The sequence below is a fragment of the Armigeres subalbatus genome, chromosome 3, assembly GCF_024139115.2.
Source record: "Armigeres subalbatus isolate Guangzhou_Male chromosome 3, GZ_Asu_2, whole genome shotgun sequence".
In the NCBI taxonomy this organism is placed as follows: Eukaryota; Metazoa; Arthropoda; class Insecta; order Diptera; family Culicidae; genus Armigeres; species Armigeres subalbatus.
Genome location: NC_085141.1, coordinates 183,873,669 through 183,901,452, shown reverse-complemented (window position 1 = coordinate 183,901,452; position 27,784 = coordinate 183,873,669). Strand labels below are relative to the sequence as shown.

General features: G+C 39.9%; 1 protein-coding gene across 4 annotated transcripts in view; it reads left to right on the top strand.

The window, feature by feature from the left end:
• Positions 1–27,784, top strand: part of LOC134225949 (protein eva-1) — a 586,714-nt gene that overhangs the window by 492,726 nt on the left and 66,204 nt on the right. For all 4 annotated transcript variants that reach the window (XM_062706410.1, XM_062706406.1, XM_062706407.1 and 1 more), the window contains one exon: positions 16,525–16,663. In XM_062706410.1, the coding sequence (XP_062562394.1) occupies positions 16,525–16,663 (139 nt within the window). The remainder of the gene's footprint in view (positions 1–16,524; positions 16,664–27,784) is intronic.

Sequence of the window (27,784 nt, the reverse complement as noted above, 5' to 3'; positions counted from 1 at the left end):
GTCCATAAGACATTGTGGCTCATTTTCGCATACTTCAGATTATCAGTATGGATATTCTTACATCGTCAAAGAATTCAATTCAGAGGAATGTACAAAGGTACACGCTTTAGGAATGGTATCGCTGACTCATGACAGACAAATTAATGAGCTGAAGTTAAATTCCACTACAAGGTGAAACGCTTATTGTAGGTAGCGTGACTGGAAATTCATGCAACGGAGGCACATATAGTACACCATTCTATACATGGACTGGGGCACTAGTTTATTATGAGTACGAGATTGCTCTATACGATTATATTGCAAATATTGACCTTGAAAATGATCAGATATTTTTGAAAAATGGTTTAATGTGTACGTATTCGATTGGAACATGTCTAGATTCCGAAGAAGGTTATTTGACCTGGAATGTAGACTTGAATCAGTCCTGTGAAACAACTGAATTTGAAGTAATTTATGAAGGACTTGTCAATAAAACTACAAGTTTAGAGGGTAATATAAAGAAAACTCATTCAGTAGTTTACAGCACTATTTCAGAAACGCAAGTATTTTCGATCAAAACACGAGAAGATACTCGCATTTGTGGTTACAACGGATTTACTACTGATCATCCTAGAATTTTAATAATTGAAACACAGAGTATTAGATCTCCATTTACAAGAAAAGCAAACAGTGGAAAAAATTTGGATTTGTTTACTTATTTTAATTCCAAAATTACTCTCGTAGAAAGTTACATTGGTCAATCTTTAAATGATATTTACAATATGGTTATGGCTGAAATGTGTAAATTAGATAAAGTTCTTTTAGAAACTAAGCTTACACTGGCTAGGCTTAACCCGAATGAATTCGTCAGCAACATAACGAAGAGAAATGGTTACACAGCAGTAGTCGCTGGCGAAGTTTTGCACGTTTTGGAGTGTAAACCTGTTTACATTACACCAAGATTTACTGAGCAATGTTATCAAGAAATTCCCGTTCTTTACAATAATGTGTCAATGTTTTTAGCTCCAGTTACACGCGTTTTACAAACATTAGGAACAGAAATAGAGTGTACTCCTCTACTTCCTGCCAAATTCAAATTTGGGAACAGATGGTATACCACAGATGGAAGATTACGAGAAACCACTGCGCCAAGTAAACTATCAACTGATATTGTTACCAGCTGGTCATACACGCCATTGCCAAACTTAATGGAGAGTGGGGTTTATGATTCCAACAGTTTGGTCAAAATGAGGAACATGATATATGAACAAGGCGAAAGACGTGTAGCATCTTCTGTAGTTTATAAAATTTTAGCTGGACAAAATCCTAATACTCAAGGCTTTAGATTTGATGCTTTATTATCTGAGAAAATAATTGATGGTGCAATACATAAGTACTGGAACAAAGTGTTGTCTTGGAGCACATGGTTGGGAAACACTACGTCAACATTCATCGGTATTTACCTATTCGCTCGAGGTTTAAAATTTATTGTTGATACAATCATACATAGTCAGATATTATATGACATCTATGGTTTCAGTTGGAAACTAATAGCATCATTCTGGGACTCATTAACTAATTTTTGTCGCATAAAAACATTAGAAGGGAGACGGTAAACAAAATGGAAAATAATAGATGTTCAGAAGAGAATCAACAACCAAACAATGAAACAGAAGAAACAGAAATGAACCTGTATAGAGGAAATGTGTATCCAAAAATCAACACAAATGTCTAGTCCTAAGTAAAAAGACAATATCAATATCATTTCATAATAAGTAATAAATCGCTTATCGACAGTTATTATTGTAAATCTAGTAGATTTACGGGGTCCGGAATGTAACGAACGCGAATCAATCAATTTGCATTTCAAACTCAAGTTGTCATTTTCGTTAAGCTATACAGCGCACCGCATGGCATATTGTTAGTTGCAATATGCGCATAGTTGATAATTCTCTGCTACCCGAGACAATTATGTCATAAACTAATCTTCTACGAAGGACCAAGAAAGAGACCCATAAATTGTAACAAAATAGTGACGCACCGATAGTGGCGGCGATAACAAAGTAGAGATAATAAGAAAGGGACCCAAAAGATAATGAGTCAAAATCAGGTAGAATATATTGTACATTCATTTATATATACGGCTTAGCATTAGTAATAAAGTTAGTTCTAGACCACAGTTCTACAGTGTATGTTTTCTACATCCGAAAAATCCGTAAGTCACCGGCGTCACAAACCTAAGTAGTTGACGATTTGCCTTACTAACAATGGAAGTCATATGTTGTATGAAGTTAAGTTTGGAATCGAGTGTTACTCCTAAATCCGTTACGGATAAAACTCTCTGCAGGGTTTCGCCATTGAGTTGATAAGAAGCCTCAATATCAATCTGCTTACGTGAGAATGTAATTACCTGACACTTATTGAGGCTAAGGGACATTTTGTTGCGGCTGCACCAGTTTTCAAAATTGGTTAAAAGCTGTTGGAGGTGTTGTGCATCTTCAATGGAGCGAACAGTGTTGAAAATCTTAAGATCGTCTGCGTACAGCGATCTGGAGCAGTGGGGTATTCTCGTGCAGACGTCGTTGAAAAATAACGCAAACAGCGTCGGTCCAAGATTGCTACCTTGGGGTACGCCTGAAGTACTGACGAATGGGGAGGAATAACATGAGCCAATTTTGACCTTAAGTACGCGGTCCCGTAGGTATGAATTTAACCAATTCAGGAGTGCGCCACCAATGCCGAGCTTGTTCAGCTTTGCTATCAGAATATCGTGATTAAGGCAGTCGAATGCTGCTTTCAGTCATTTTAGGCCTGCTGGCAAAAAATCAGCCCAATCTAATCGCTAAGAATCGAGATACATCGCAACATGGCCATTTTGTATGGAAACTGAGCTTGTTTTTATACTTGTTTCCACCAGTGTATACTTTTATGTATGCCGCAAAGGCCGTAAAATTTCAAACGCTATTTTTTATTAAAAATTTTTTGTACGGTTTAGGGAAATTCTTACAAATCCACATGTTTGTTCCATTATTTGAATCCTCTAAAAACCTTATAGGTTATGTTTGGAAGGAATTTATGTTTTGAGTAAAAATTATAGTGATGTGGCATCCATCCTTTGCAATCGGTATAGATGCCGCAAACAAATCATGGTGATACGCCGCATCTACCTATTATCAACACTTCAATGAAATATTATTATTAAGTGGGGAAATCATGTAAAATTCAGTAGACAAAAGAAATGTTTTACGCGAAGAAATTTGTTTGTTTTTGGGTTGTAATACATTACAATACATAATGATTATGCTTTTCTGAAAAAGCAAGTTCAACGCCAAAAACAAATTATAATCTTATTTCTACAACATTTTTTACGTGCGGCGTCTCCCCCTGAGGTGTGGCGACTCACTCGGATTTGACTTTTTCATTCAAATATAAATGCTACAGTCCGATTTAATTTGTTTTGCGAATGATTTCTACACAATGTAGTAGGATAACTAAACTGTCAAAAACAGTAAAAACAGTTTCAATTTAAGGTGATTATACAATCAAGCCATGTGGTGAATTTTGAATTCACCACACGGTTTTCTACTCCTATTGTCAAAAGTTCAAATCTAGCGTAATAATTTTCGCACAATGCTGAAATTAAAGTCGATTGTTTAGCATAAGTAAGCAAACGATCTACGGATGTTTCATCCCCGTGGGCAATGTGGTTCTCTCAATTCGTGCTCTTGAAAAATCACTATAAAAAGCACGTGGTTTCCAAGATGGCCGATTTCTGGCTTTGTTGTATAACCACCTTAACGTTTTATTTTGGAGAAATGTCGATTTTTAAAAATGTGTTGCATTTCACCCGGATTTACCCTATTGCTTGCGACCTTGCGAGCCACCAGGTATAAAATGCATTGATTTTTATAAATTGAAAAAAATGAGTTCGCGTTAGTACAAATCATAAAAAGCCACATACCACACCATTGTTTTTGCTAAAATATCATCATTTTTCATTCTATTTGAATTTGGATTGGATTTGAATTAGATTTGGATTGGATTTGAATTGGATTTGAATAGGATTTGGATTGAATTAAGATTTGGATATGGATTGAATTTGGATTGGGTTTTTATGATATTTGAATAGAATTTGGATTGGATTCGCGTTGAATTTGTATTGGATTTATTTTGGTTAGATTTGGACTTAAACCTATTTTCGTTCAAGTCGTTTTAACGCGGTTTTTACGCAAATTTTGATATTTACGCGGATTTTGTGATTAAAACGATCAAGATTTACTCAGTAAATATTCCACGCAAATATGTTAGTTTTGGGGGACCGAAAGACTCGCGGTTTGGTCGAGGTATGGGAATACTTGTTTCATACCCGATGTACACGATGAAGTTGTTTTCGACAAGGCATTTTTTTAACGCGGATAACTTTTTACGCGATTTTTACACCCAGATTTCAGGATTTACAAAGTTTTGGGCGTGTTTTGGAGTTTCCGCGTTTTTTACGCTGTTTTAATTTACGCAACACGCATACGTGTGAAAACCGACTCTAGTGTACTACAATATTTATGTATAATTATTTACTATTGAGAACTTTTTAACAGTATAGCAAACGGTTTTGGTAAATCAACCAATCCCATAAGGGAACATCCATAAAATATGTAACGCTTAGAGGGGGAGGGGGTGCCTAAAGTGTGACGGCTTCATACAAAAAGTGTGACATAGGGAGAAGGAGGGTTTGAAAATGGCCAATTTTTACGTTTTGAAATTTGTGGATCTTTCCTAAGTATATCACAAGCATAGACGTCAAATTAAATGCCACCTACAGGGATTTTAGCTGGTGTAGTTTATTTCTGCTAAGGGTGATTGACGGCAAGTTTTCGCTTACGTTTCTTGGTGTCAGTAGAGACGCTCGGAATCTTCTTCGCTGTTGCAGTGGATGCGTTCCAGAAAACTTCCTTTGGCTCTTTTTTGCTGATACTTGGATACCTGCCACAATAAATGCAGCGCCCGACGCATAGGTGTCTATGGAGCATAAGTCCAAAACGTCAAAACAAACCACTTTGTAGAAGAAAGTTTTGCTCTATCTCATTTCTATCATTTCTATCAAAAGATAACACTTATCTAGGTAAGTTTTAACTTATCTAAATAAAAATAAAATTCATCAAAATGAAGCTTAGAATCACCCGCGATAGTGTGCTGAAGACACCAAAACTGTAGAACGTATTCAGAGACGAATACAGCGGTCTGCCACAGTGTGCAACGCAACTCACGTAAAGGAATCATATTTTTTATCAATGAACTGTCAAACTTCTTTGTCGCGCCGTATCCTATAGGGTATAATCTGGCTACCCACTAGGATGACCACCATCAAACGCCGTTGACAGTATTAGCCTTTAACGATGGTCTTTTATATTATGAGCCATCGGGGGCTCAGACTGACTTCGTGGCGAGTGCTTCTTTGTTCCAGCAACGGTTAAGGTCGTCTGAGGGTATTGCTGCAGAAAATTCAAAATCAAAATTCAACTATGGTGGCGGTATTGGATCAGGAAAGGGTTAATACTGAGATTTTGAGGTAAAATACCAATGAACTAAAGACACACCAAGTAAAATTACAACAATAATATACATTACATACAGCTACGTAACTCAACATCACCTTTGCGTACAACCCGATTGGGTTGCACCTTTGAGTTTTTTACCCTCCTTTTCATTCAAGCGCCGAACGATCCGAAACCCATGCGAAGCCGCAAAATCGGAAAATTTGTATTACGGTAGCAGCGTCTTTTAATTGGAGTTAATCCCTTTATCCGGAAACAGCCAACGCAGTAAAGCTAACATGAGAGGCCCTTGCGCGCTGACCCGTGCCAGTGTACATAATTCATAAAACATTATGCAAATGAACACGATTAAATCTTATTCATCACCATTATCACCCCCGAGCATACACCATTTTCAGACAGCGGTGGTTTTTGCTTTTTGGGATCATGCGGTCAATTCAGTGAAATATACAATATCAAATGCAGAAATGTAGCAGTAATCTACGTTTGTTACAAAGTAAAATTTAGATTGCCTTAGCAGATACGCAATCGCTATTCTTGGAAAAAAATATTAATTTCGAAGCACCGGGTACCCAGGTTTTTCACTAATCAGAGCTCGTTTCGTAGAGCACAAAATTCGTAATTTCATCCTCGTTTCTGCGGATAATCCCGCTGCTTACCTGCTTCTCCTTCAACATTTTCCTCTCATCTCGGCTAAAGGATGAAATCGAATTGATTAAAATTTCATGATAATCTTTTCGGCGGTGATTGACCAAAAGCGGGGATTTTGTGCTGCTGCCGCAACAACCGTTCGCCGAAACAATGTTTATCTGTGATTCGTCATTCATTTTCACTGTTTGCCGATAAACGTAATCCTCTTGGAAAATAGATTATTCTCACTTCATTTTCAATGCACACTTCACAGAGAATTGTTGCGGTTAGAGAACTATGCTAAGCGATGTTTGGGTTGGAGGTTTGCTGTCGTGTGGTGCGCGCGTACGAGTGGTATAATAATTAATATTCGATGGTTGCAGATTGGCATTGGCAGTTCGCTGGCCATGAATTTGATTCTCGTGCACTTTGTCTACCTCGCGGGCCCAACATTTCAAACTTGCCCACGATATTTTTTTTTGCTTGTGTCTCCACCTGTCTAATGATGACAAACGAGCATCAGATTCGGAATCTAGTATAAGGCTTGTGTAGGCTTTGCACCGTTGCGAACCAAGAGTCTCCCAACAAATACGGGTCAGCGTCAACGTCTAACTGGCATGCTACTCGCAATGCAGAAGAAGCAACCCGAAAATGTATACATTTCTTTAAAATGTGCAGCACCAAAATGTCTGAATGTAACGTTGTGCGAGTTGACATTGTATCTTCTATTATTATACCAATTGAAAGCTAATTCCGTACTTATTTCAAAACGTGTATCAAATCACATTTTTGGCGCCTAATTTAATTCCACTACAAGACGATCTTACTGTTGAGGTCGAAATACGTATCTATCAAAGGTACAATGAAGTATCCGATTAGTTTGTAATATGTTACGTTCGACGGGGATCATGTTTTAAGTTCACTGCTCCTATATGACACAATCCATGCACTTCTACGCCAAGGGACCAACATTTCATATTGAAAATTAGGATTCAATATCTGTAGGACACGAAAACAATTACAATAAAAACATTTTTTTCCACTGAAAATTGGTTTGGGAACATCGTTTAATAGCCAATCAATGTAGTAGATTATTAGTATGCGAAAAATACTCCCTAATCAAATTCAAATGATCAAATTAATGATGATCAGGATGCTCTGTTTCTACAACGTCAACTAGACATTTTTGGTCAAATGGTGCGAGATCAATTGAATGGTCCTCAACACCAATAAATGCTCTGTAATTTCATTTTCCCGCAAGCGCTCTACTATTGACTTTTGTTACAAAATCGGATTTACAGCTATTAGACGAGAATCTGTTGTTAAGGATGTAGGCGTTTTATTAGACTCTAAGCTGACTTTCAAAGACCACATCGCCTTTATCACATCGAAAGCGTCGAAAACACTTGGATTTATTTTCCGCATAGCGAAGCACTTCGATAACATTCAATGTCTAAAATCGCTCTACTGCGCGTTAGTGAAGTCATTACTAGAATATTCATTAGTTGTATGGGGCTCCTTTCTACCAAAACAGAACAATTCAGCGAAAATTCGTTATTTTTGCTCTACGCTATCTTTCTTGGAATGATCCAAATAACTTAGGGTCTGTTCACAAATTACGTAACGCTTTTGGGGGGAGGGGGAGGTCTAGCTTGTGTTATATTTTGTTACACTAAAAGGTGGGGGAGGGGGTGGGTACTACCAAATGTTACGACATGTCTTTATTTAAAACGATGATTACGCATCAACCTATTCTCTTCACTACAATACTCGTCATAATCATCCCATGCTAGTCTTTGTAGTTTTTTACTTTTTATCTCAGAGCTGTTTCCTTGTATTTTTGTAATTCCAAAAGACAGCGAGTTGAATGGTTATGGTCGCAAATTCTATTTTTCTTCATAGTAGCTACATTCTTGATATCCTATCCATTTCTAAAAAATCCACACATTTTTAATGGCAAAAATCTAAAGAAATTTACAAATAAATTTTATGTGTGCGTTAATAACCACCCGCTATAGGAGAATCCATATATGAATATTGAATATGTTATTAGTTAATAAGGGCTATGTGTGTTTCCACATATATGCTATGCAAATTCACATAGCCGTTATGTGGGAAATGCTATAGTCAAAATTTATGTGTGCCACACATAATGGATATGATTGGATTTTTGTCAGTGTATTCTAACAATGTTCAAAAATTACCAAACCCCACTTGCTTCAGAGAAGAAAAAAATCTGCCTTTATATTTTTCACAGTTACGCGTTACATGGGGGAGGGAGGGGTGCCAAAATTGTTACTCTTTGCTACGAGGGGGAGGGAGGGGGTTAAAATCTCGGATTTTTGCGTTAAGTAATTTGTGAACAGACGCTTACCAAGTTATGAAGCACGCTGTCAACTTATTGGTTTAGATCTGTTAAGTGAGCGTTGTGACGTTTGCAAGGCGCTTTTCATTACAGATCTCCTGCAATCTAGAATTGATTGCCCGGCCTTGCTCTCTCAATTGAACTTCAACATCCCCTTTCGTCCACTTCGGTAAACATCTTTCATTTTCTTGAGAGGTACTCGCAAAATGCGCAAAATGAGCCATTCACTAGTATGTGTCGCATCTTCAATCGCTGCTCCACCGCATTTGATTTTCACCTTTCACGGGGTGTTCTTCGGAAACGGTTTACTACACTCCTCTCAGCTTCCAACAGTATCACACATAAGCATAGGCCATTAGGATATATTCTATAATATTAAGTAATTTAAGTCAAACAATGTAGAGTAAAACGTCCTATCGTTGTGGTATGCCCTAATGTTGCTGTAGTGTTAAAGTAGTCCATTCTGGATATAATACCATTGAAAATAATTACGCTAAAACTCTTCGGATTAACAACTAGAATAGCTTTTGTTTGAAAAAAATCCGTTCAAAATGATGAAAAATCAACATCTTTCGTTAAAAATTTGAATTCCTTGAGCCTATTATTGCGGTAGTGCTAAGGCCCTATTGTTGCGATATCGCTCTCCATAAGAATTACATACAATACCGCAACAATAGGACTGACCTTCAAAAAATATCGCAACGATAGGCAACTGCGTCCTATTATTGCGGTAGTTTGTTTTTATTGTGATAAAAACAAAACAACATAAGTTCAGCACAATTGACGTAATATTTACGAAACTATAGTTAACGAGCATCCTATTCAACTACTACAATGTGAAAATCGACCAACAGGTAATTTTTGAAGAATTTTTGTAATCAATTTTGTTTTGACACGGTGCTTAATCCCTCCATAATAGGTTGTTTTACCCTATGATTTGGAAATATTGTATTTCTGTTGATATGAAAAGATGAGGAGGTTTTGCGCCCATTTGAGAAAGATTCCAAGGTTCTACTCAAATGGGCTTTTCCCTGCTCCAAATAAAGAATAAAGAATAAATGTTTACAAATGTGCTCCAACGCATCTATTAAGGTACAAATGTATTGGTAAATACGTAATAAAGTAGAGCTTTTAATTAGAAATACTAGAATTAGATATCGGCGAAGACGCCATCTTGTTTCCAATCGAAACATCAAAAGTGGTTCCTATTCGACTTGTTTACTTTTTGCATCTATAATGGAACGTACACACGGTCAAGCAGTTTGACCAACATTGACGCCACCTCTCGTTTATTCAAACATGCATCAAGTTTTAGCAACAGCGACACCAACAATCAATTTATTCGACCAACAATATCACACACGAACGACCGAAGCGCCAACTTGAGCACCAACCATCAGAAAATATATGGGGGTTTGTGCAACTTCACTACAAATGCTCAAACATGTTCGGCGAACCTTGACTCCACCCCCGACAACTCAAACCAAAATCAAACCGTTTTAATTTTTTCCAACCGAGCCGCCAACTGTCAAATGGTTGATCGAACAACTTCACACACGTTCAAACAAAGCAGCAACCGAAGCGTTTTCTTGGAGGCGGAGTCAATGTTCGTCTCGGCAAGCCTCGTTGGATAAACGTACAACTCGTGCTGAAAAAATCATCTTTTTGCAACTTGTTGCACAAACTACTATTAAGTGTTTGTTAATTATAGCACTCAAAATAGCTGCCGTAAACATACGTCAAATAAGTCGATATTTCAGTCTAGGGGCTATTCACAAAATATGAAAAATACGTTACTCAAAAAAATTAACCTTCCAACAAGAAGTGTACCGGGGAGAGGAGTCCAAAATCCCCAAATTCAACGTTACGTTATTTTTGAATGAACCGTTTAGAACTTGTGGTGACTTGTGTGTATTCACTTATGTGTAGTACCTCTAAAACAGAACTCAAACAGAGATTTTATACTGTTAAAATAGGAGAAATAATTCACCCAATCCCTATTGAAAATATCGGCACCAACATTTCAATAGGCATTGCGTGGGTGAGCTCCGTTTTGAGCTTGAATGAATAAACATAAATGAGACTAGTGTAGCCTTTGCTCCATGGCTTAGATTATAAATCATTAAGAAGAAGGAAATTGCTTATCATTTAAGACTTTTAAATAGAATCGCGCCAAAATCTAGCCTAGCAGTACGTTAAAATCTAATTTCTCTCAAACAAGTGACCAGATATATTTTGTGCCAGCGCGGGACAAAACAATAAGATTCTTCAATTAATTGCATATTATTCGGCAACTCGGCCGTACGAAAACCATTTTTTTGTTAAATATCTTGGCTGTGCATATGCACAGCATATGTTTCGAAATGGACGAATTGATATGAAATTTGCGAAAAAGAATCCACGTGTCTTGGAGGGACTCGAACCCTCAACCTCCTACTCTCTAGATAGGCGTGATAACCCCTACACAACAAGACCACTTAAAGGTCACGTTTGCGGAAAAGCCATCAATCCGTTTGCGGAAAAGCAATAAGATCCTTGTTTATATTCTGAAACGTGCGTAAGTTAAAACTTTTATGTTTAATTAACCCTTTGGGACCCGTTTAGTCCTGGATCAATCCCGACCCATTGCACAATGGGGAAATCCGATTTCAAAGGTGGAAAAAATTGATAACTTTCTTCACGAACAACTTACAGAAGAGATTAAGAGCTTATTCGAAAGGGAATTTTGCAAAGAATTCAGTGAGTGCTGTTTCATGGACGTGTAACTCTTCTGTATGTAGTTATTGAGCTCGTTTTGCCCTAATGCCCCATATATCGCGAGTTTCCAAACTATTTGTCATTTTATCTTTAAGACATTGTTCTAAAATTGTGTTTATCTTTTCACTGTGGATCCATAGAAGGGCACTAAATATATTTTGTTGGTAAAAGTTGGAAATTTAAGGGATTTTGGGGTCAAATAAGCATCAAAGTGCATTTTATGTGCAATTTTCATGTATTCTGTAAAAAATAGTAATATTTACAGTTAAGTGTTGATATTATTGTCCCAAAGTGTTGAACAGATATTGACAAATGTTTGCTGAACGAAAATTAATTAAATAAATCGTTTCACAAATGTTTTATTTGATTATTTGTTGAGTAAAAAACGATTTTTAAAAACTTTTGAATAACACCGATGCCAAACATTTCCAAACCATACCCGATAGCACTACTAAACAAGAATAGTCATCTGTTATGAGTCTTGATGTGATCATAGATAGGAGGTGATGGGAGATACTCTTTTTTCTTACCTTTTTGCCCAAATTCCCCTATAAAATAATATAGCTCAATGATTTCGAGCAAGGAAATGCTCATTTAATGTAATTTTTTATTCAAAATAGGATAACATTTTTCACAGACGACGCACATAGATGATTAAGGGCTTATTCGAAAGGGAGTTTTCCAAGAAATTCAGTGAGAAATGTTTTTTAGACGTGAGACACTTCTGTATGTAGTTATTAAGCTCGTTTTGCCCCAATGTCGCATACATCACAGTTTATCATATTTTTCGTGCTTTTATCTTCCAAGTATTGTACTAAAGATGTGTTCTTCTCTTCATTATAGATTCATACATAGCACTATACAAGTTTTGTTGGAAATTTAAGGGATTTTAGGGTGCAGAGCACTCACTGAATTCTTTGCAAAATTCCCTTTCGAATAAGCTCCTGATCTCTTCTGTAAGTTGTTCGTGAAGAAAGTTATCATTTTTTTCCACCTTTGAGATCGGATTTCCCCATTGTGCATTGGTGTGAATGAAGAGCGAGCTTTTTTTTGAAATCTTTCATTGTTTTATAACGGTGCGAGTTCTTGGAGGTTAAACTTATTTGCATTGATTCTTCTTCTTCTTATTGGCATTACAACCCCATACTGGGACAGAGCCGCCTAGCTGCTTAGTAATCATTGAGCACTTCCACAGTTATTAACTGCAGATTTTTTGACGTAGGACTACGTCTGTGTTTTCTACTTTACGATTGCGAAAATCGGGGACCGTCACGAAAATATGATAGACTTTAAACTTTAATATCTAAGTCGTTTCTCGATGGATTTTCATTTTTTTTTTTGACCATTCGATCGAGGATGAGTCAACGCTTCTTTGTATTTATATGGAAATACTGATATTTAACTATTTATTATCGAAAATTGATAAAAAGTTTAGAAATAGGTGAACCAACCAATCACTAGCACATACATCAAAAATCAATCACTTGCTGGTTTGGATCTAATCTTCAGTTTGAACAAGATTTTACGCAGAGCAGACGCATCAAAGCGATCGCAGCGGAGCGGATACAGCATCACGGAGGCGCTAATAACATTTTCAAAGAAAATCCATCGCATTGGTGGTGGTGCTCGATGTGTTGCTGCAGATCATTTAACCTCAACGAACCAGAATTCCATATGAAGAAAAGGTTGACCATAAAAATAGCACTTTGGCGATCCCGCACCGCCAGTGCCGATGCTGAAAATTTATTACAAATTGTGGTGTCAGTTAGTTGGAAAGGGACATTGGAAAAAGAAAATTGGTGCTTCTCAGGACCAACATTTTACGAGAAGAAAGAGTTAATTGCGAAAATGGAGTGTTTCGGTGGCATCGGGTTTGGCGTGGTAGTTTGGTTGCTGTTAGTGATTCCATTCATTCAAATTTACTGCATCATCTCCCTCCGACGCGCTATCAAATTCGCTATTTACGATTGAGTTGTGCACTTTGAAGAAAGTTTATTTCGGATAGTCGGATCAACCTTCTTTTGTATAAAATCAATGAAGACGCCACCTCAGTGGAAACTATCTACAGCAACCACCCATCGGTGAACATCGCTCGGACAGACAGATGCCGAAAGATAATGGTTTGTAATATGAAGAAACTTCGTCTTGAGTCAAATTTCTGTTGTCATTCCTCGCAACAATACGCATCTTAAATGATCATTCTACCGTTGTAGACGATGGAGGTGTCATCTGCGAACAGAGACAGAATGCCGCCTTCTGGAGGTTCTGGCATGTTGGAGGTGAACAGATTGAAAAGCATGGGCCCGAGGATACTGCCCTGGGGGACGCCTGCGACGATGTTGTGCGCATTGGAACTCGCTTCGCTGATTGAGACCCGGAATGTCCTTGCCGACAGGTAATTGTTGATGATTTTCACCAGGTAGCTGGGAAGATTGTAGCGTTGTAGTTTGTACACCAGGCCATCATGCCATACAATGTCAAATGCCTTCTCGACATCGAGTAAGGCCATGGCGGATGTTTTAGAGACAAACTTGTTCCGTCTGAGGACGTTAGTAACTCGAGTCAGTTGGTGTACAGTTGACCGACCGCGTTGGAAACCAAACTTTTCCTCGAGCAAGATGTTGAGATTTTCGGCAGACTCAAGTAACCGATGATGAATAGCTTTTTCGAACAGCTTGGATAACCCTGAGAGAAGGCTGATGGGTCGATAACTTTTGGAGGAGGAAGGATCCTTCCCAGGCTTCCGGATGGGGATGACTTTCGCTGACTTCCAGGACGATGGGAAGTAGCTGAGCCGGAGACCCTGATTAAAGATCAGCGAGAGGTGCTCAAAGAACGGAGCACTCATGTGTTTGAGCTCGAGATTCAGGATGCTGTCGAAGCCTGGGGCCTTCATGTTCTTCGACGATTTGATATAGGCCGTCAATTCGTCAGCTGAGATCTCCAATTCCTTCGAGAAGTCGTTGGGAATCAAATGGATGGCTTGGATTTTAGTATTTTGGTCATTATCCAGAACGGCTTAGCATAATCAGGGAGAGTGCGGATCATATTCGAGAAGTCGTTATTTTTGAGGTCCACCATTCTGGTCTTGATAATTCTTTGATTCGATTGCAGCGTGCCTTAAGTTCAGGCAGTCCAGTACGCTGGACTGGGAACAACTATTCGACTTCTTGATTCAGTTGGCCTCCGAGCAGTTTGCTCAATGTTAATAAAAAGACACAAATTATTATGGCAAATATTATCAATTTCGAATAGCTACGTAGTCCTACGTCACCTTTGCGTACAACCTGACTGGGCTGCACCTTTGAGTTTTTCTTCTTCTACTTAATTCTTTTTATTTTTTTTCTCTTCTTCTTCTGATTCTTCTTCTTGTTCTTATTCTGTTTCTTCTTCTTCTTCAATGGCTCTACATTCCAACTGGAACTTGGTCTGCATTTTTCAGCTTATTGTTCTATAGCTATCAGCATTCCCACATATATTTTTCTATGTCCACCAATGTATGAGTATACACGGAACCCGAGATTTTCCACATTTTGATGAAACATCTAATATTTCGGCGAGGGAAAACGCTCTAGTGAGACTAACCTACAATGTACTACGCGTCTCCACGTACTGTTTATACCAAAATGCTGATTCGCTGATGCGTGGTGCGTTGTTCCCTAAGAGCTGGCGAAGGCATTTTGCCACATGAGTTTTCCGGCAACGAAATATCCCCACTTTTTTAAATGTGTATATTGTCAATTTCTACAATTTTTAGATAGCATCAGATAAGTACATTGTTTGACTGTTGCATGAGAACAGAACTCCCCTCCATCGCCTACACTGTTCCCAGGGAACCGACAATGTTTCCCACACGAGAACATCCTAGACCGGCGCGAGAATCAAACCTCACAACTCCGGATTGGATACGCCTTTGCTCACAAGGCTAACGTGATACCCGCGTACTTATTCTACGAAAACCTAAATAAATCATTTCAAAAGTAAAAAGGAAAAATTAGACACAAACATTCATTTTGAATCCAGAATAACTTCGGATCCGTGTGGCCTTTCTAGTAAATAATATTCATCTTGAGTAACCACCATATTTTTGTATTGTTTTGAAAAGTCTATTGTAACAGGACCGGTCGCTATCCGAATCATTAGCACAAAGGTGCAAAAACCGGAAAGATGCTGCCGGCGGTGAAAGATGTAGTGGTGACTAATAGGTACTATGCGGAACATAGTTTTTAAGTACACTCACACTTCAAACGTTACTTTATTCTTTAACAACGTTGCCAACTGACGACCTTCAGAACATTGCTCAAGAAGGAATCATTAGAACAAACACTAATCCCCGTTTTACTGAAAGCAAATACATGCTACATGCAATTCAATCGATTATTGATTTATTTATCTCAAACTAAACATGTCAACCATGTTTTGCATCGATGACGGCAAATGAGGCGAATCGGCCACCATGTGATTCAGCTAGCAACAGCTGACAACCAAGTCATTATTAGTCAATTTACCCCTCGGCAGCAATGAGCACTCACTCGAAATTTAGCGCGTAGACATCAGTGCAAGGCGTCATAATGAATTCAATAAATTTAACCCTTGGAGATATAAATTCGACATGATGAATATTAATTGAAATTTTCCCAGTTTATATTCGCATCCCACATTTACCCGCCGATGTGAGTTCTGAACATTAAAGCCTTCTGTTTAATGCGTTAACCGCCGAGGGAGAGATAGGATCCTTGTTTGGCAAATTTAGAGCATCGACATGACGAACAACATCATCATTCGGAGAAGGCTTTACTTCTGGTTTGGCCTGATTTATGGCAGTGCTTAACCTGCTCCAAAACAAACCCATTCGGGAGTGTGCTGAAGCATCATTCAACGCAGGCATGTTTAATCGCTTCTATTGTGATAAAGGAATGAACGGCTGCTCAGATGGGTCTCCAATTAAAACCAGAAGAATGGAGCGAGCCGTAAATTTCACATGAACGATGGAAATGTCTTACAACAATATTGCTTCAAAACAGTTACCCCGATTATGGCGAATAATTAACGTAGATCACTTTGGGAAACATGTTGAGTAGGTGATATAAAATAAGTTGCTTGTTTGTGCTCCAGCGCATTTCGCACATTCGGATCCGAACCTCAACCGAAAACGTGACAGTCAGTGGCTGGGAATCATATTAGCACTATTATTTAAGTGAATTTACAACTGACGCGTTGCTTTCTGTTTTCTCGTTTCAGTACTCTCTTCTGCAGACAGTCGTGGAAGCATGCCAAAAGAAGCGGCACTGTAAATTTCTAGCCTCGCCGAAAACGTTCGGTGGCGACCCTTGTCCGGGTCACAGAAAGTTCTTGGAAGTAGCTTATAAGTGCAGACCATGTAAGTATTTCCAGCGAGCTTGCTTTCTGCGAATATTTTCGTATGCTAAATTGGGTTCGGCTTGGCAGACTGCCTTGCGATTACGAATAGGGCAGTGATTACTACTGAACCGAATGTAATGTAAATCGCGGTGCAACACCGGTACTTATATAGGTACTTTGCATTCGAGGCCGATATATTTTTATTTTTCTCCGAAATAGTTATGTTAACCCGTTCTTCCAAACAGTTGGTGGAATATAAATGATCGTTTTAAAACAATTACTTTTTTGTTTTGTAGATATGACGGATCGTATTAATATGGTTAATATCTGTAGGGTACCTTTACAAAATATAAATATATTTGCTGAGCTGGGGCATATTGATCACCTCCCCCACTTCCCCCGTGAATTGAAATCAATATGAAAACATTACCCCAAAAATGTGTGCAGCTGGGTCGCGATGGAATACGCACCAATTATTATCTAATTAGTCCTTTTCATTATCCTAAAGGATACCACAGACGTTCAATTATCATTTTATTAGCGACCGTAATGAATAATTCATCTTATCACACACGAAACGTTGTCCAATTAACTAGACTTCGTTTTGTGAGCACATCATTAGTCGAAACTGCACTCGCAGAAACTTAATGAATTAGTCAAACAGGGAATCAAGGATCCAGAAAATTGCATTCTAACGGCAGAGAGTGACAGTAGAGTGGTTTCTAAAACGACAACGTTAGACGCTTTGGATACTCAATTAACTGTTGCTTGAGGACGGGCTCATTTTCCATTTCACTTGTTCTGAATAAACGAAAAAGTATTGCAGCAGCTAATGTTATAATAATATACTTCCCTAGTTTGACAGCATCATCGTTGCAACAGTACTGCGGTACGGCATATCAGGTATGCCTACCTGGAAATAGCGCAATCAAATCGGATTATTTATACCTAAGTCACAACCGAATACAGTGCTTGTTAATTGAGGCACGACTGCACGGCCGAACAATAATAATTGAACATACATTTAGAATTCGGGTGAAAATTCAAATTCAAGCCAATTTTTGCCTTTCTCGTATACAAAGTATACGTAAAGGCTATGTGTTAGCTCCAAAACCAAGGGCTTGCAAAATAGATGCCAACCAAGTAGGATGAGTAATTAGTATTGTCTGGCTGCTACACAATAAGGGTTGCTGAAGTTTAATCATCTTTCTCTTTCAAGCGCGTAGGCAGGATAGAATTTGTTTTCATCGGGAAACGTTTCTCGATGAAAACAAATCCTATCCTGCATTTGCGCTTGAAAGATAAAGATTATTAAACGTCAGCAAGCTCTATTGCTTCATCAGCAACTGCGCTGCCTACTTTATAGAACGCAGTTGCTGATGAAGCAAGTGTGTAGGAGCCAGACAAAACTAAATACTCATTCTTTTTGTTTTTCTTCCTAAGCAATGGAGGGGGAATCTGCTCAACAGACATCCTGGGTTGACCAGGAAGTGCGGGGTTAGGGATCAATGAGGGAGGCAGGACTACATCCCCGACCAGCTAAACCGTTTCCATTGCCGCCAAGCCCATAGTCCCTTCGGTACAACAAGAAAGTAATGCTACAAAGGGGGGGCAGTGCACAACGCACCCTCGAGGTTAGCTGCGTGTCCTTGCAGCAATGAACATCGTAACTCGCTGTTTTAGAAGAACACCATGGTATCGTGCCAGCGCGTTGCTGGCTTTCCAGGTGGCCTTACCAAGCCCTCTTTCCGTCCTCGGGCTCGGAACCCGCCCGGTTGATCTAAGCCGCGAAAGCGACGATACCATGTTGTTCTTCATGCGGCCACTTGTTCGATAAAAGGATCAAGTTCGACCACAGAGCATGACCACCGGTATGACCCATGAAGCCGACTCCGATCCCTTGGACCACCTCTTATTTGCGCCTGAACTAGCCATCCTTGAGTCCACGCGCCACCTTCTGTGTAGCTCCGAGACGATTTGGGCGATAGCCGATAAAACGGCGTTCCAGCCAACTTCATCTTTACACATTCTCCGAACTAGGTTGTCCGGGGTAGTGTCCAGACCACATGTGGCAAGCATGTGGTCACGCATTGCGCGAAAACGTGAGCACACGAACAACACGTGTTCCGCCGTTTCCTCTAAACCTGCGCACACCAAACATTCGGGCGAGGCCGAGCAAGCCAGTTGCGTTACCTGCACTGTGATTTTACAGCACGCTTAAACGCCGGGCACATCGAACCCCCATGGGGTGTTTGCTGTTCACAGCTTTGCTGGAACAAATCAAACAATTGGGAGGGTTCGTGCAGCATTGTGCCTTATGTCCCTCCAATCCGCAGCGTCGGCAGAGATTGCTTCTGTCAGGGCCTTTGCAGTCCCATTGCTTGTGCCCCGGTTCCAGGCACTTGAAGCAAACTTTGGGTTGCTCGTATATGCCCACAGGGCATACGACCATCCCACGCTCCCTAACTTGACTACCTTGGAGGCGTCCGCTGCAGATAGCGGAACCAATGCTACCTGCGTCCCTGCCGGACCTTTCCGTAGCCGGACGGCTGCGGTGGGCGTCTCCACTTCACACTGTCGCCGCAGTGCCGTGACGAGCTCTTCGACTTCGGTGATCTCGTCCAGGTCTTTAACCCTTAGATTCACCTCCGTAGTGAGTGCCCTCACCTCGACCGTCTCGCCTAGAACTTCCTCCGCCAACCTCTTGTAGGCGGCGCCCTTTTTCAAGACGCGCCGCTTCAGCTCGAGGATCATCTCGCCCATCCGGGTACGTCTTATTCGACGTACGTCGGCGCCGAGTTCACCGAGCTTGACGTCACTCCTCATCGCCTTCAAAACGTCCGAGTACTTAGCCTCGTCCGCCGTGATGACTAGGAGCGATTGGCGCCTACCCTAGACTTCTTGCTACCGTCATTCGCCTGGGCCTTCTTTTCGGCCCTTGACGTCTTCGGTTTCCTCTTGTTCTTGACCAGGGTCCAGGAGGCGTCATCCCCCTCTATTTCCCTGGTCTGGTGCGGCTGACAACTTTCAGCCTGCCGTAACCCCTTACCACCGTCTTTCCTGAGTGGACGGACCTTTCCAGGTCCTTCCTCCCCCGGTTTTGGAGGTACCTGGCCGGGGTTCAGCTTCCCAGCCCCACTACCCTTGTTCGGGGTAGTAACCCTCCGCGTTTTGGAGCGGCCCCAGGAAGCTCATCCCCTGGAGACTGTCTCCACCGTTTTTGTGTCTGCTCCGTTGGAGCAGTCACCCCTGACGTACCCGCAAATACTTGAGCCTCAGTCTGGGTAGACTTTGGTACCACCGTCTTCGCTGGCACGCCTTCGGTCGATTCGACCTTGCCCGATTCCGCGAATCCTTGGGCCTCAGTCTGGGTAGACCTCGACTCCACCGATTTCACGGGTTTACACTTGGCCGTCCCGACCGCCCTCTCCAGCTTGGCGTCCAGCATAGACTTTCGAAGTTTCTGCAAGCTCCTCTTGAGGTCCTTGCTGATATTATGCTTCGATGACGCAAAGTCGATGATGGCGTCCAGCTGTTCCGTCGCCACCTCGAAGGCCGAAAGCCCATCGCGTTTGCGGTTCATCTCCTCCACAAGCCATGGGCCGTCAATAACCCCTACCGGCGTTTTTTTAGCCGAGAGGAAGGTTGAGTGACCCACGCTGGCGCTGCGCACTGAGCTGCCGACTATTGCCTCTGGCCTCCTAGGCGGAGACCTGAACAACCCACCTCTTGCGAAGGGGTTGTCGCCTACACTACTACCACTAATTGAAGAATTGACTTGGTTTTCCATTTTGGTCACACGAGTTGCTCGTGTGACCTCATCCTCAACCTACTCCTAGATACTCATCCTACTTGGTTGACATTGTACACAAATACATATGAGAGAGTTAGTTCTGAAAATGGATTGCGAGAGTTCGGCTACGTGCCTGGTGCTGGGAATTTGGTTTCACCCGCTAAGCTGCGGAGGACGACGGAGGTCTTTCGTAGCTTATAGGAAAAGCACCTGTCTAGCGTACTGGTTTCGTGGGATCAAATCCCTCCGAAGAGAGTAGTTACCCTCCAATACCTTTTCCGAACTAAATCTATCACATGTTATAAATATGCGTAATTCGAGTTCCAGACAGAATAACATTATATTGTAATCTTGCATTAATTTTGCGTACAGTTTGCCATAATTTGCGACATATGCACAGGTTGTATTAAGTAAACGGCAGGGCTTTGTCATTAGGTCCCCGGACACGGGAAAATTAGAATTGGTTATGTGTTTGTGCCTACATTTAATCTAGTTTTTCACTCCCATCGAGGGAATGAAATGCTGCATACTTCGACAACCTCAGCTACTTTACAAAAAAAATCGGCCCAAGACGAGTGTTGAACCTAGAACCCGCATCTGGACTGACGCGCTATCCATCTGGACTATATACCATATGAGGAAATATGCGACCAAAGGCTATCATAATCCACGTTTCATGCTAAGTGGATGTGAGAATCATCATACAATCGCAAGTGGATAAGTAGCAGGGATAGCAATAAGTGATGCAAGTGAAATTCTTCTTCTTATTCTTATTCGCATAAGGCTAGCACAATGATAATTTTATGCCCAGGGATGTCGAGGCAATTTCCAATCCAAACATTTTTTAGACCGGCACCGGAAATCGAACCCAGCCACCCTCAGCATGGTCTTGCTTTGTAGCCGGGCGTCTTACCGCACGGCTAAGGAGGGCCCAAGTGAAATTAGCACCATGCAAATTTGTGTCCTTTTCCGTAATCAAGCTAAATGGAATGGGACAGGTTGTGCGGGTCAAAGTTATATAGCTGGACAGGATTCATAAAGGGGAAACGTTCCGGTCTCCATCTAACTGAACATATATTCATCTCATCGCGGAACAAAAAAATCCGGCACCAATTTCGTTGCTTCTTTTTGTACACATGCGTGCTCACCGTTGATAAAAATCACAAAAATAAGTTACAAATCAAATTCTTTTCCATTGTTTTGTTTTTGATGAGATGAACATCGGAGCCATGAGATGAAATCCAGAAGCAGTTTCCCTACTTGTTCTAGGAGGAGCCAACGAGATTCGTTTAGATGTATTGATCGAAGCCAAATAAACCGGCTTAATGCAATGAGCTGGCATAACAAGTATGACATTCTCTAATCGGTTTGCAAGCGATATTTGATACAAAACGCTTAACACAAAGAATGTCACACAAAATTGTTTTGGGTGTGGTAATCTTGCGTTGTCCTGTTGAAAATTAGCATGATCGCAATATGGGCTTGGAAGTTTGACCAAAATATTTTTTTTAAACGATAAACACGTGAAAAAGTATAGCTCACGCTATGGGAAAGGGCCGCTTGGGCGAATACCATGACGCCAAATTGACGTCTCACTCCTCGATCCTCATTTTTCACTTCTTACTGTGAGAAGTTAGAGGCGCGAAGTGAGTAGTGAGACGTACCACTACTTACTTCGCGCTTCTCAGTACAGTGAGAAGTGAGAAATGAGGAGTAAGTAGTGAGACGTCTCACTTCTCACTCCTCATTTCTCATTTTTCAAATGATCTACATATTCTGCCAGTTTTCCTATTCGGACAAATTCGTCCTTTCGGCCAAATGATCCTTTTGGTCAAATGGCCAATTCGGCCAAATGACCCTTTCGGCCAAATGACTTTCGGCCAGATGGGTTTCGGCCTAGTGGCATTCGGTCAAATAGCTTTCGGCCAAATGACCCTTACTTACTATTTAAAAAAAAAACAAACTTTTTAAAGTAGACCCGAAGACTCATTTTTCCATTCGTAACATGTATTTAAAAAAATCACCTATTTTTAGGACACTTCATTTCATTTCATTTATTTAGTCTACATCTAAACAGATAACACTGAATCAACAATTTGACGCCACAATACACGGTTCGAGGCCGCATCTCTCCATCCGCGGATAAGCCCCACGCTCGCCAAGTCGTTTTGCACGTGGTCTGCCCATCTCGCTCGCTGCGCTCCACGTCGTCTCGTCCCTGCCGGATCGGAAGCGAACACCATCTTTGCAAGGTTGCTGTCCGACATTCTTGCAACATGCCCTGCCCATCGTACCCTTCCGGCTTTAGCTACCTTCTGGATACTGGGTTCGCCGTAGAGCTGGGCGAGCTCGTGGTTCATTCTTCGCCGCCACACACCGTCTTCTTGCACACCGCCAAATATGGTCCTAAGCACCCGTCTCTCGAAAACTCCGAGTGCTTGCAAGTTCTCCTCGAGCATTGTCCATGTTTCATGTCCGTAGAGGACTACCGGTCTTATTAACGTCTTGTACATGACACATTTGGTGCGGTAGCGAATCTTTTTTGACCGCAGTTTCTTCTGGAGCCTGTAGTAGGCCCGACTTCCACAGATGATGCGCCTTCGTATTTCACGACTGACATTGTTAGGACACTTAACCTATTTAATTACAACAAGTTGTATAGGTCGGGAAATAACGGGCTTGGTGGTCATATGGCTACCGCTTCTGCCTTATACGTAGGAGGTCGTGGATTCAATCCCAAGCCAGTTCCATTCCTCCTATTTTGTATCTTTTCATATATATTTATCATGTTTTAGCAATCGCTTGAACTGGAAACGGGCTTTCATACCGTTTCCATCTTGTATCATATACCTACAAACTTGATTAGTTCTAGCAGGTAGCTGTTAGAATTCGAAATAAGCCAAAAAGCTCGTTTTTAGAATATACGCCAATTAGAATATACACCACTCTTTCATTACTACCGCATTGCCACCCGTTAACCAAGACAAACCTCTGCCATAAAACCTAACCCCCATATTCTAATAAAATTCCGCAGGAGCTAGTAGCGAGTGCAGAGGTGTTCTCGGCTTGCAGTGGGCGAGTGACTGCATCATCAATTCCTTCCCATCCCCGATGACCGTGATGACGTGGCCAGGGCCTTAATGGACCATCCAAAATACTAGAGCTCTCGGATTGTGCACATTGAGGTTGGAGAGCAAAACCCATGCTTCCATCCGTTGCCTCCCTGTGCAATTGCAATTGTTCTGGTCAATCACGGAGTAGCAACTACGGGCATCATGCAAAAAAAACAAATAGTATAGGTCGGGAAATCGTGAATCTAAATGGGCAATATCGCGAACTATGGGTTCAGAAGTTATGGCCAAATAACATTTTTTTGTATGCAAAATGCGTTTCAAAAACTCTCTCATTTTACCGGCATTTATCATTATCCGATGTATTGCATCGACTTGCATTTGTATTTAAAATGGCCATACGAGTTAGCCTGAATATTAGGAATTTAAACCAACTCATTTTTCTAGCGCGATTAAATAGAGATATGAGTAGGCAAAGCCGCGTTGTCAATAGATGTTCTATTCTGGTGTCACGTATTTTTCCATGAATATTAGAAAATATGAATTCGTCACTAGTGAAGTATCAATAGAATATCAAGTGTCTTCGACAAATACAAATTAAAGATTTACTCAAGTTACGCTCCTTTGGCACAGAAATATTGCATTAAGGAGAGGCGCAGAAAGTTCAATGTTCATAAAAGTGTTTCAATTGCGTTTATTTATCTTAAATTTTTTGATTTATATTATTCATAACTCTTGTTTAATTCGAATTTCGTGAAGCCTTGAAATATTATTCCAACAGCCAGTCATCGCAAGTTTAAGAAATCCAAAAATCACTTGGATGGTGAATTTTAAAACCCTTTGTAAGAATAGTTGTACATACATCGGTGTAATCGATTCATAGTCGACTTTCTAGAAATAAATTAATGTGTGAGTTAGAAGATGACGACCCAACAAGCGCTCTATTAGCTTCAAATGGTCGAGGTTCAGCCAAACCGCACCAAGCGGCTTTTTGACTGACTTGTAATATTTTGTTCGCACAAGGAAAACGGGAATCATTTCATATCAATTCATACGTATATTTGATGTATGATATCCTCAGCTATGGGGTTGGGGGTTATTTGATACGATTTTTGAATTAAATCCACTAAACGAAAGCTTGGGCAGAAAATAAGGTGATTTTTTGTTGACACTTAATGTGTTTTGACAGAACCCCGACCAAATGTAAGTTGGGGAGTTCTTCTTTGATCAGAACAATTCAAAGTTAGTTTCCGGCGTAATTCACTTCTATCTACCATTAATTCTCATACAAAACCGTGAATAGGATTTGAGCTAATGTTGTCTGAAGTTTGCATTATCATTAGGCGAAACAATTTCATCAATAATGAGCATTTGTGGATTTGAGGGAAAGTTATCAGGTAATCTAATTTCACTAGTCAACAGTGTTTTACTCCCTTCAACCATTCTCAGTGTACTTGAAAGATTTTTCTTCGCTGAATTCAGTCATGTATTCAGATTTTTTGTAACACGTCCAGTTTTTGATAAAAACGGGTTTAAATTCACAAAACTACGTATTCTTATGGGAATTTGGTTTCTCTGTTCTGTAAAGCTGGTTTTCGGTTTATAACTTTGAGAAAGAGGTTTGAATTATATAGAAGAAATTGTACAAGATCTAAGTTTGTTGAATCTGATTTGACACGTTCATTTGTTGTGAAAAACGGAATTTATTTCACAAAAGTACGTATTTTCAAAGAAATTCGGTTTCTCTGGTCTGAAAAAGTTCATTTTTGGCTTCTCACTTTGAGAATTAGGTTTGAATATCGTAAAATAGACCTTGCATGATGCAAGATTTGATGGATTTTATTTGGCACCTACATTTGTTGCTAAAAACGGAAATCAATTCACAAAAGTACGTATTTTCAAAGAAATTTGGTTTCTCTACTCTGCAAAGCTGAATTTCTTCTCCTCACTTTTAGAATAAAGTTTGAATTTGGTTCAATGGGCCTTGTAGAATGTATGTGGGTTGCTGGATTTCATATGGCACGTTCGTTTGTTGTGAAAAACGGAATTTAATTCACAAAAGTACGTCTTTTCATAGAAATTTGGTTTCTCTCCTCTGCAAAGCTGAATCTTGGCTCCTCACTTTTAGAATAAAGTTTGAATTTTGTAGGAAGGGCCTTGTGGAATGCATTTGGGTTGTTGGATTTCATTTGGCTCGTTCGTTTGTTGTGAAAAACGGAATTGAATTCACAAAAGTACGTATTTTCAAAGAAATTTGTTTTCTCTCCTCTACAAAGCTGAATTTCGGCTCCTCACTTTTAGAATAAAGTTTGAATTTTGTAGAATGGGCCTTGTAGAATGCATGTGGGTTGTTGGATTTCATTTGGCACGTTCAATTGTTGTGAAAAACGGGATTTAATTCACAAAAGTACGTCTTTTCATAGAAATTGGGATCTCTCCTCTGCAAAGCTGAATCTCGGCTTCTGACTTTTACAATAAAGTTTGAATTTTGTAGGATGGGCCTTGTGGAATGCATTTGGGTTGTTGGATTTCATTTGGCTCGTTCGATGGTTGTGAAAAACGGAATTTAATTGACAAAAGTACGTATTTTTAAAGAAATTTGGTTTCTCTCCTCTGCAAAGCTGATTTTCGGCTCCTCACTTTTAGAATTAAGTTTGAATTTTGTAGAATGGGCCTTGTAGAATGCATGTGGGTTGTTGGATTTCATTTGGCACGTTCATTTGTAGTGAAAAACGAAATTTCATTCACAAAAGTACGTATTTTCATAGGAATTTGCTTTCTCTCCTCTGCAAAACGGAATTTCGGCTTCTCACTTTTAGAATTAAGTTTGAATTTGTAGAATGTGCCTTGTAGAATACATGTGGGTTGTTGGATTTCATTTGGCACGTACATTTGTTGTGAAAAACGGAATTTAATTCACAGAGGTACGTATTTTCATAGAAATTTGGTATCTCTGCTATGCAAAGTTGAATTTCGGCTCCTCACTTTTAGAATAAAGTTTAAATTTTGTAGAATGGGCCTTGTAGAATGCATGTGGGTTGCAGGATTCCATTTGGCACGTACATTTGTTGTGAAAAACGGAATTTAATTAACAAAAGTACGAATTTTCATAGGCATTCGGCTTCTCTGTTTTGTAAAGCCAATAAATCCGTTTTTCCCAACAAATCAATGCGCCAAATGTCATCCAACCAACCATATGCATTCTGCAAGGCCTATCCTACAAAATTCAAACTTTATTCCCAAAGTGAGGAGCCGAAATTCAGCTTTGCAGAGCACAGAATCCAAATTTCATTGAAAATACGTATATTTGTGAATTAAATTCCGTTTTCACAACAAATGTACGTGCCAAATGAAATCCAGCAATCCACATGCATTCTACAAGACCCATTCTACAAAATTCAAACTTTATTCTAAAAGTGAGGAGTCAAAATTCAGTTTTGAAGAGAAGAGAAACCAAATTTCTATGAAAAGACGTACTTTTGTGAATTAAATTCCGTTTTTCACAACAAACGAACGTGCCAAATGTAATCTAGCAATTCACATGCATTCTGCAAGGCCCATTTCACCAAATTCAAACTTTATTCTAAAAGTGAGGAGTCGAAATTCAGCTTTGCAGAGGAGAGAAACCAAATTTCTATGAAAATACGTACTTTTGTGAATTTAATTCTGTTTTTCACAACAAATGAACGTGCCAAACGAAATCCAACAACTCACATGCATTCTACAAGGCCCATTCCACAAAATTCAAACTTTATTCCCACAGTGAGGAGCCGAAATTCAGCTTTGCAGAACACAAAATCCAAATTTCATTGAAAATACGTATATTCGTGAATTAAATTCCGTTTTCACAACAAATGTACGTGCCAAATGAAATCCAACAACCCACATGCATTCTACAAGGCCCATTCTACAAAATTCAAACTTTATTCTAAAAGTGAGGAGTCGAAATTCAGCTTTGCAGAGGAGAGAAACCAAACTTCTATGAAAAGACGTACTTTTTTTAATTAAATTCCATTTTTCACAAAAAACGAACGTGCCAAATGTAATCTAGCAACCCACATGCATTCTGCAAGGCCCATTTCACCAAATTCAAACTTTATTCTAAAAGTGAGGAGTCGAAATTCAGCTTTGAAGAGGAAAGAAACCAAATTTCTATGAAAATACGTACTTTTGTGAATTTAATTCTGTTTTTCACAACAAATGAACGTGCCAAATGAAATCCAACAACCCACATGCATTCTACAAGGCCCATTCTACAAAATTCAAACTTTATTCT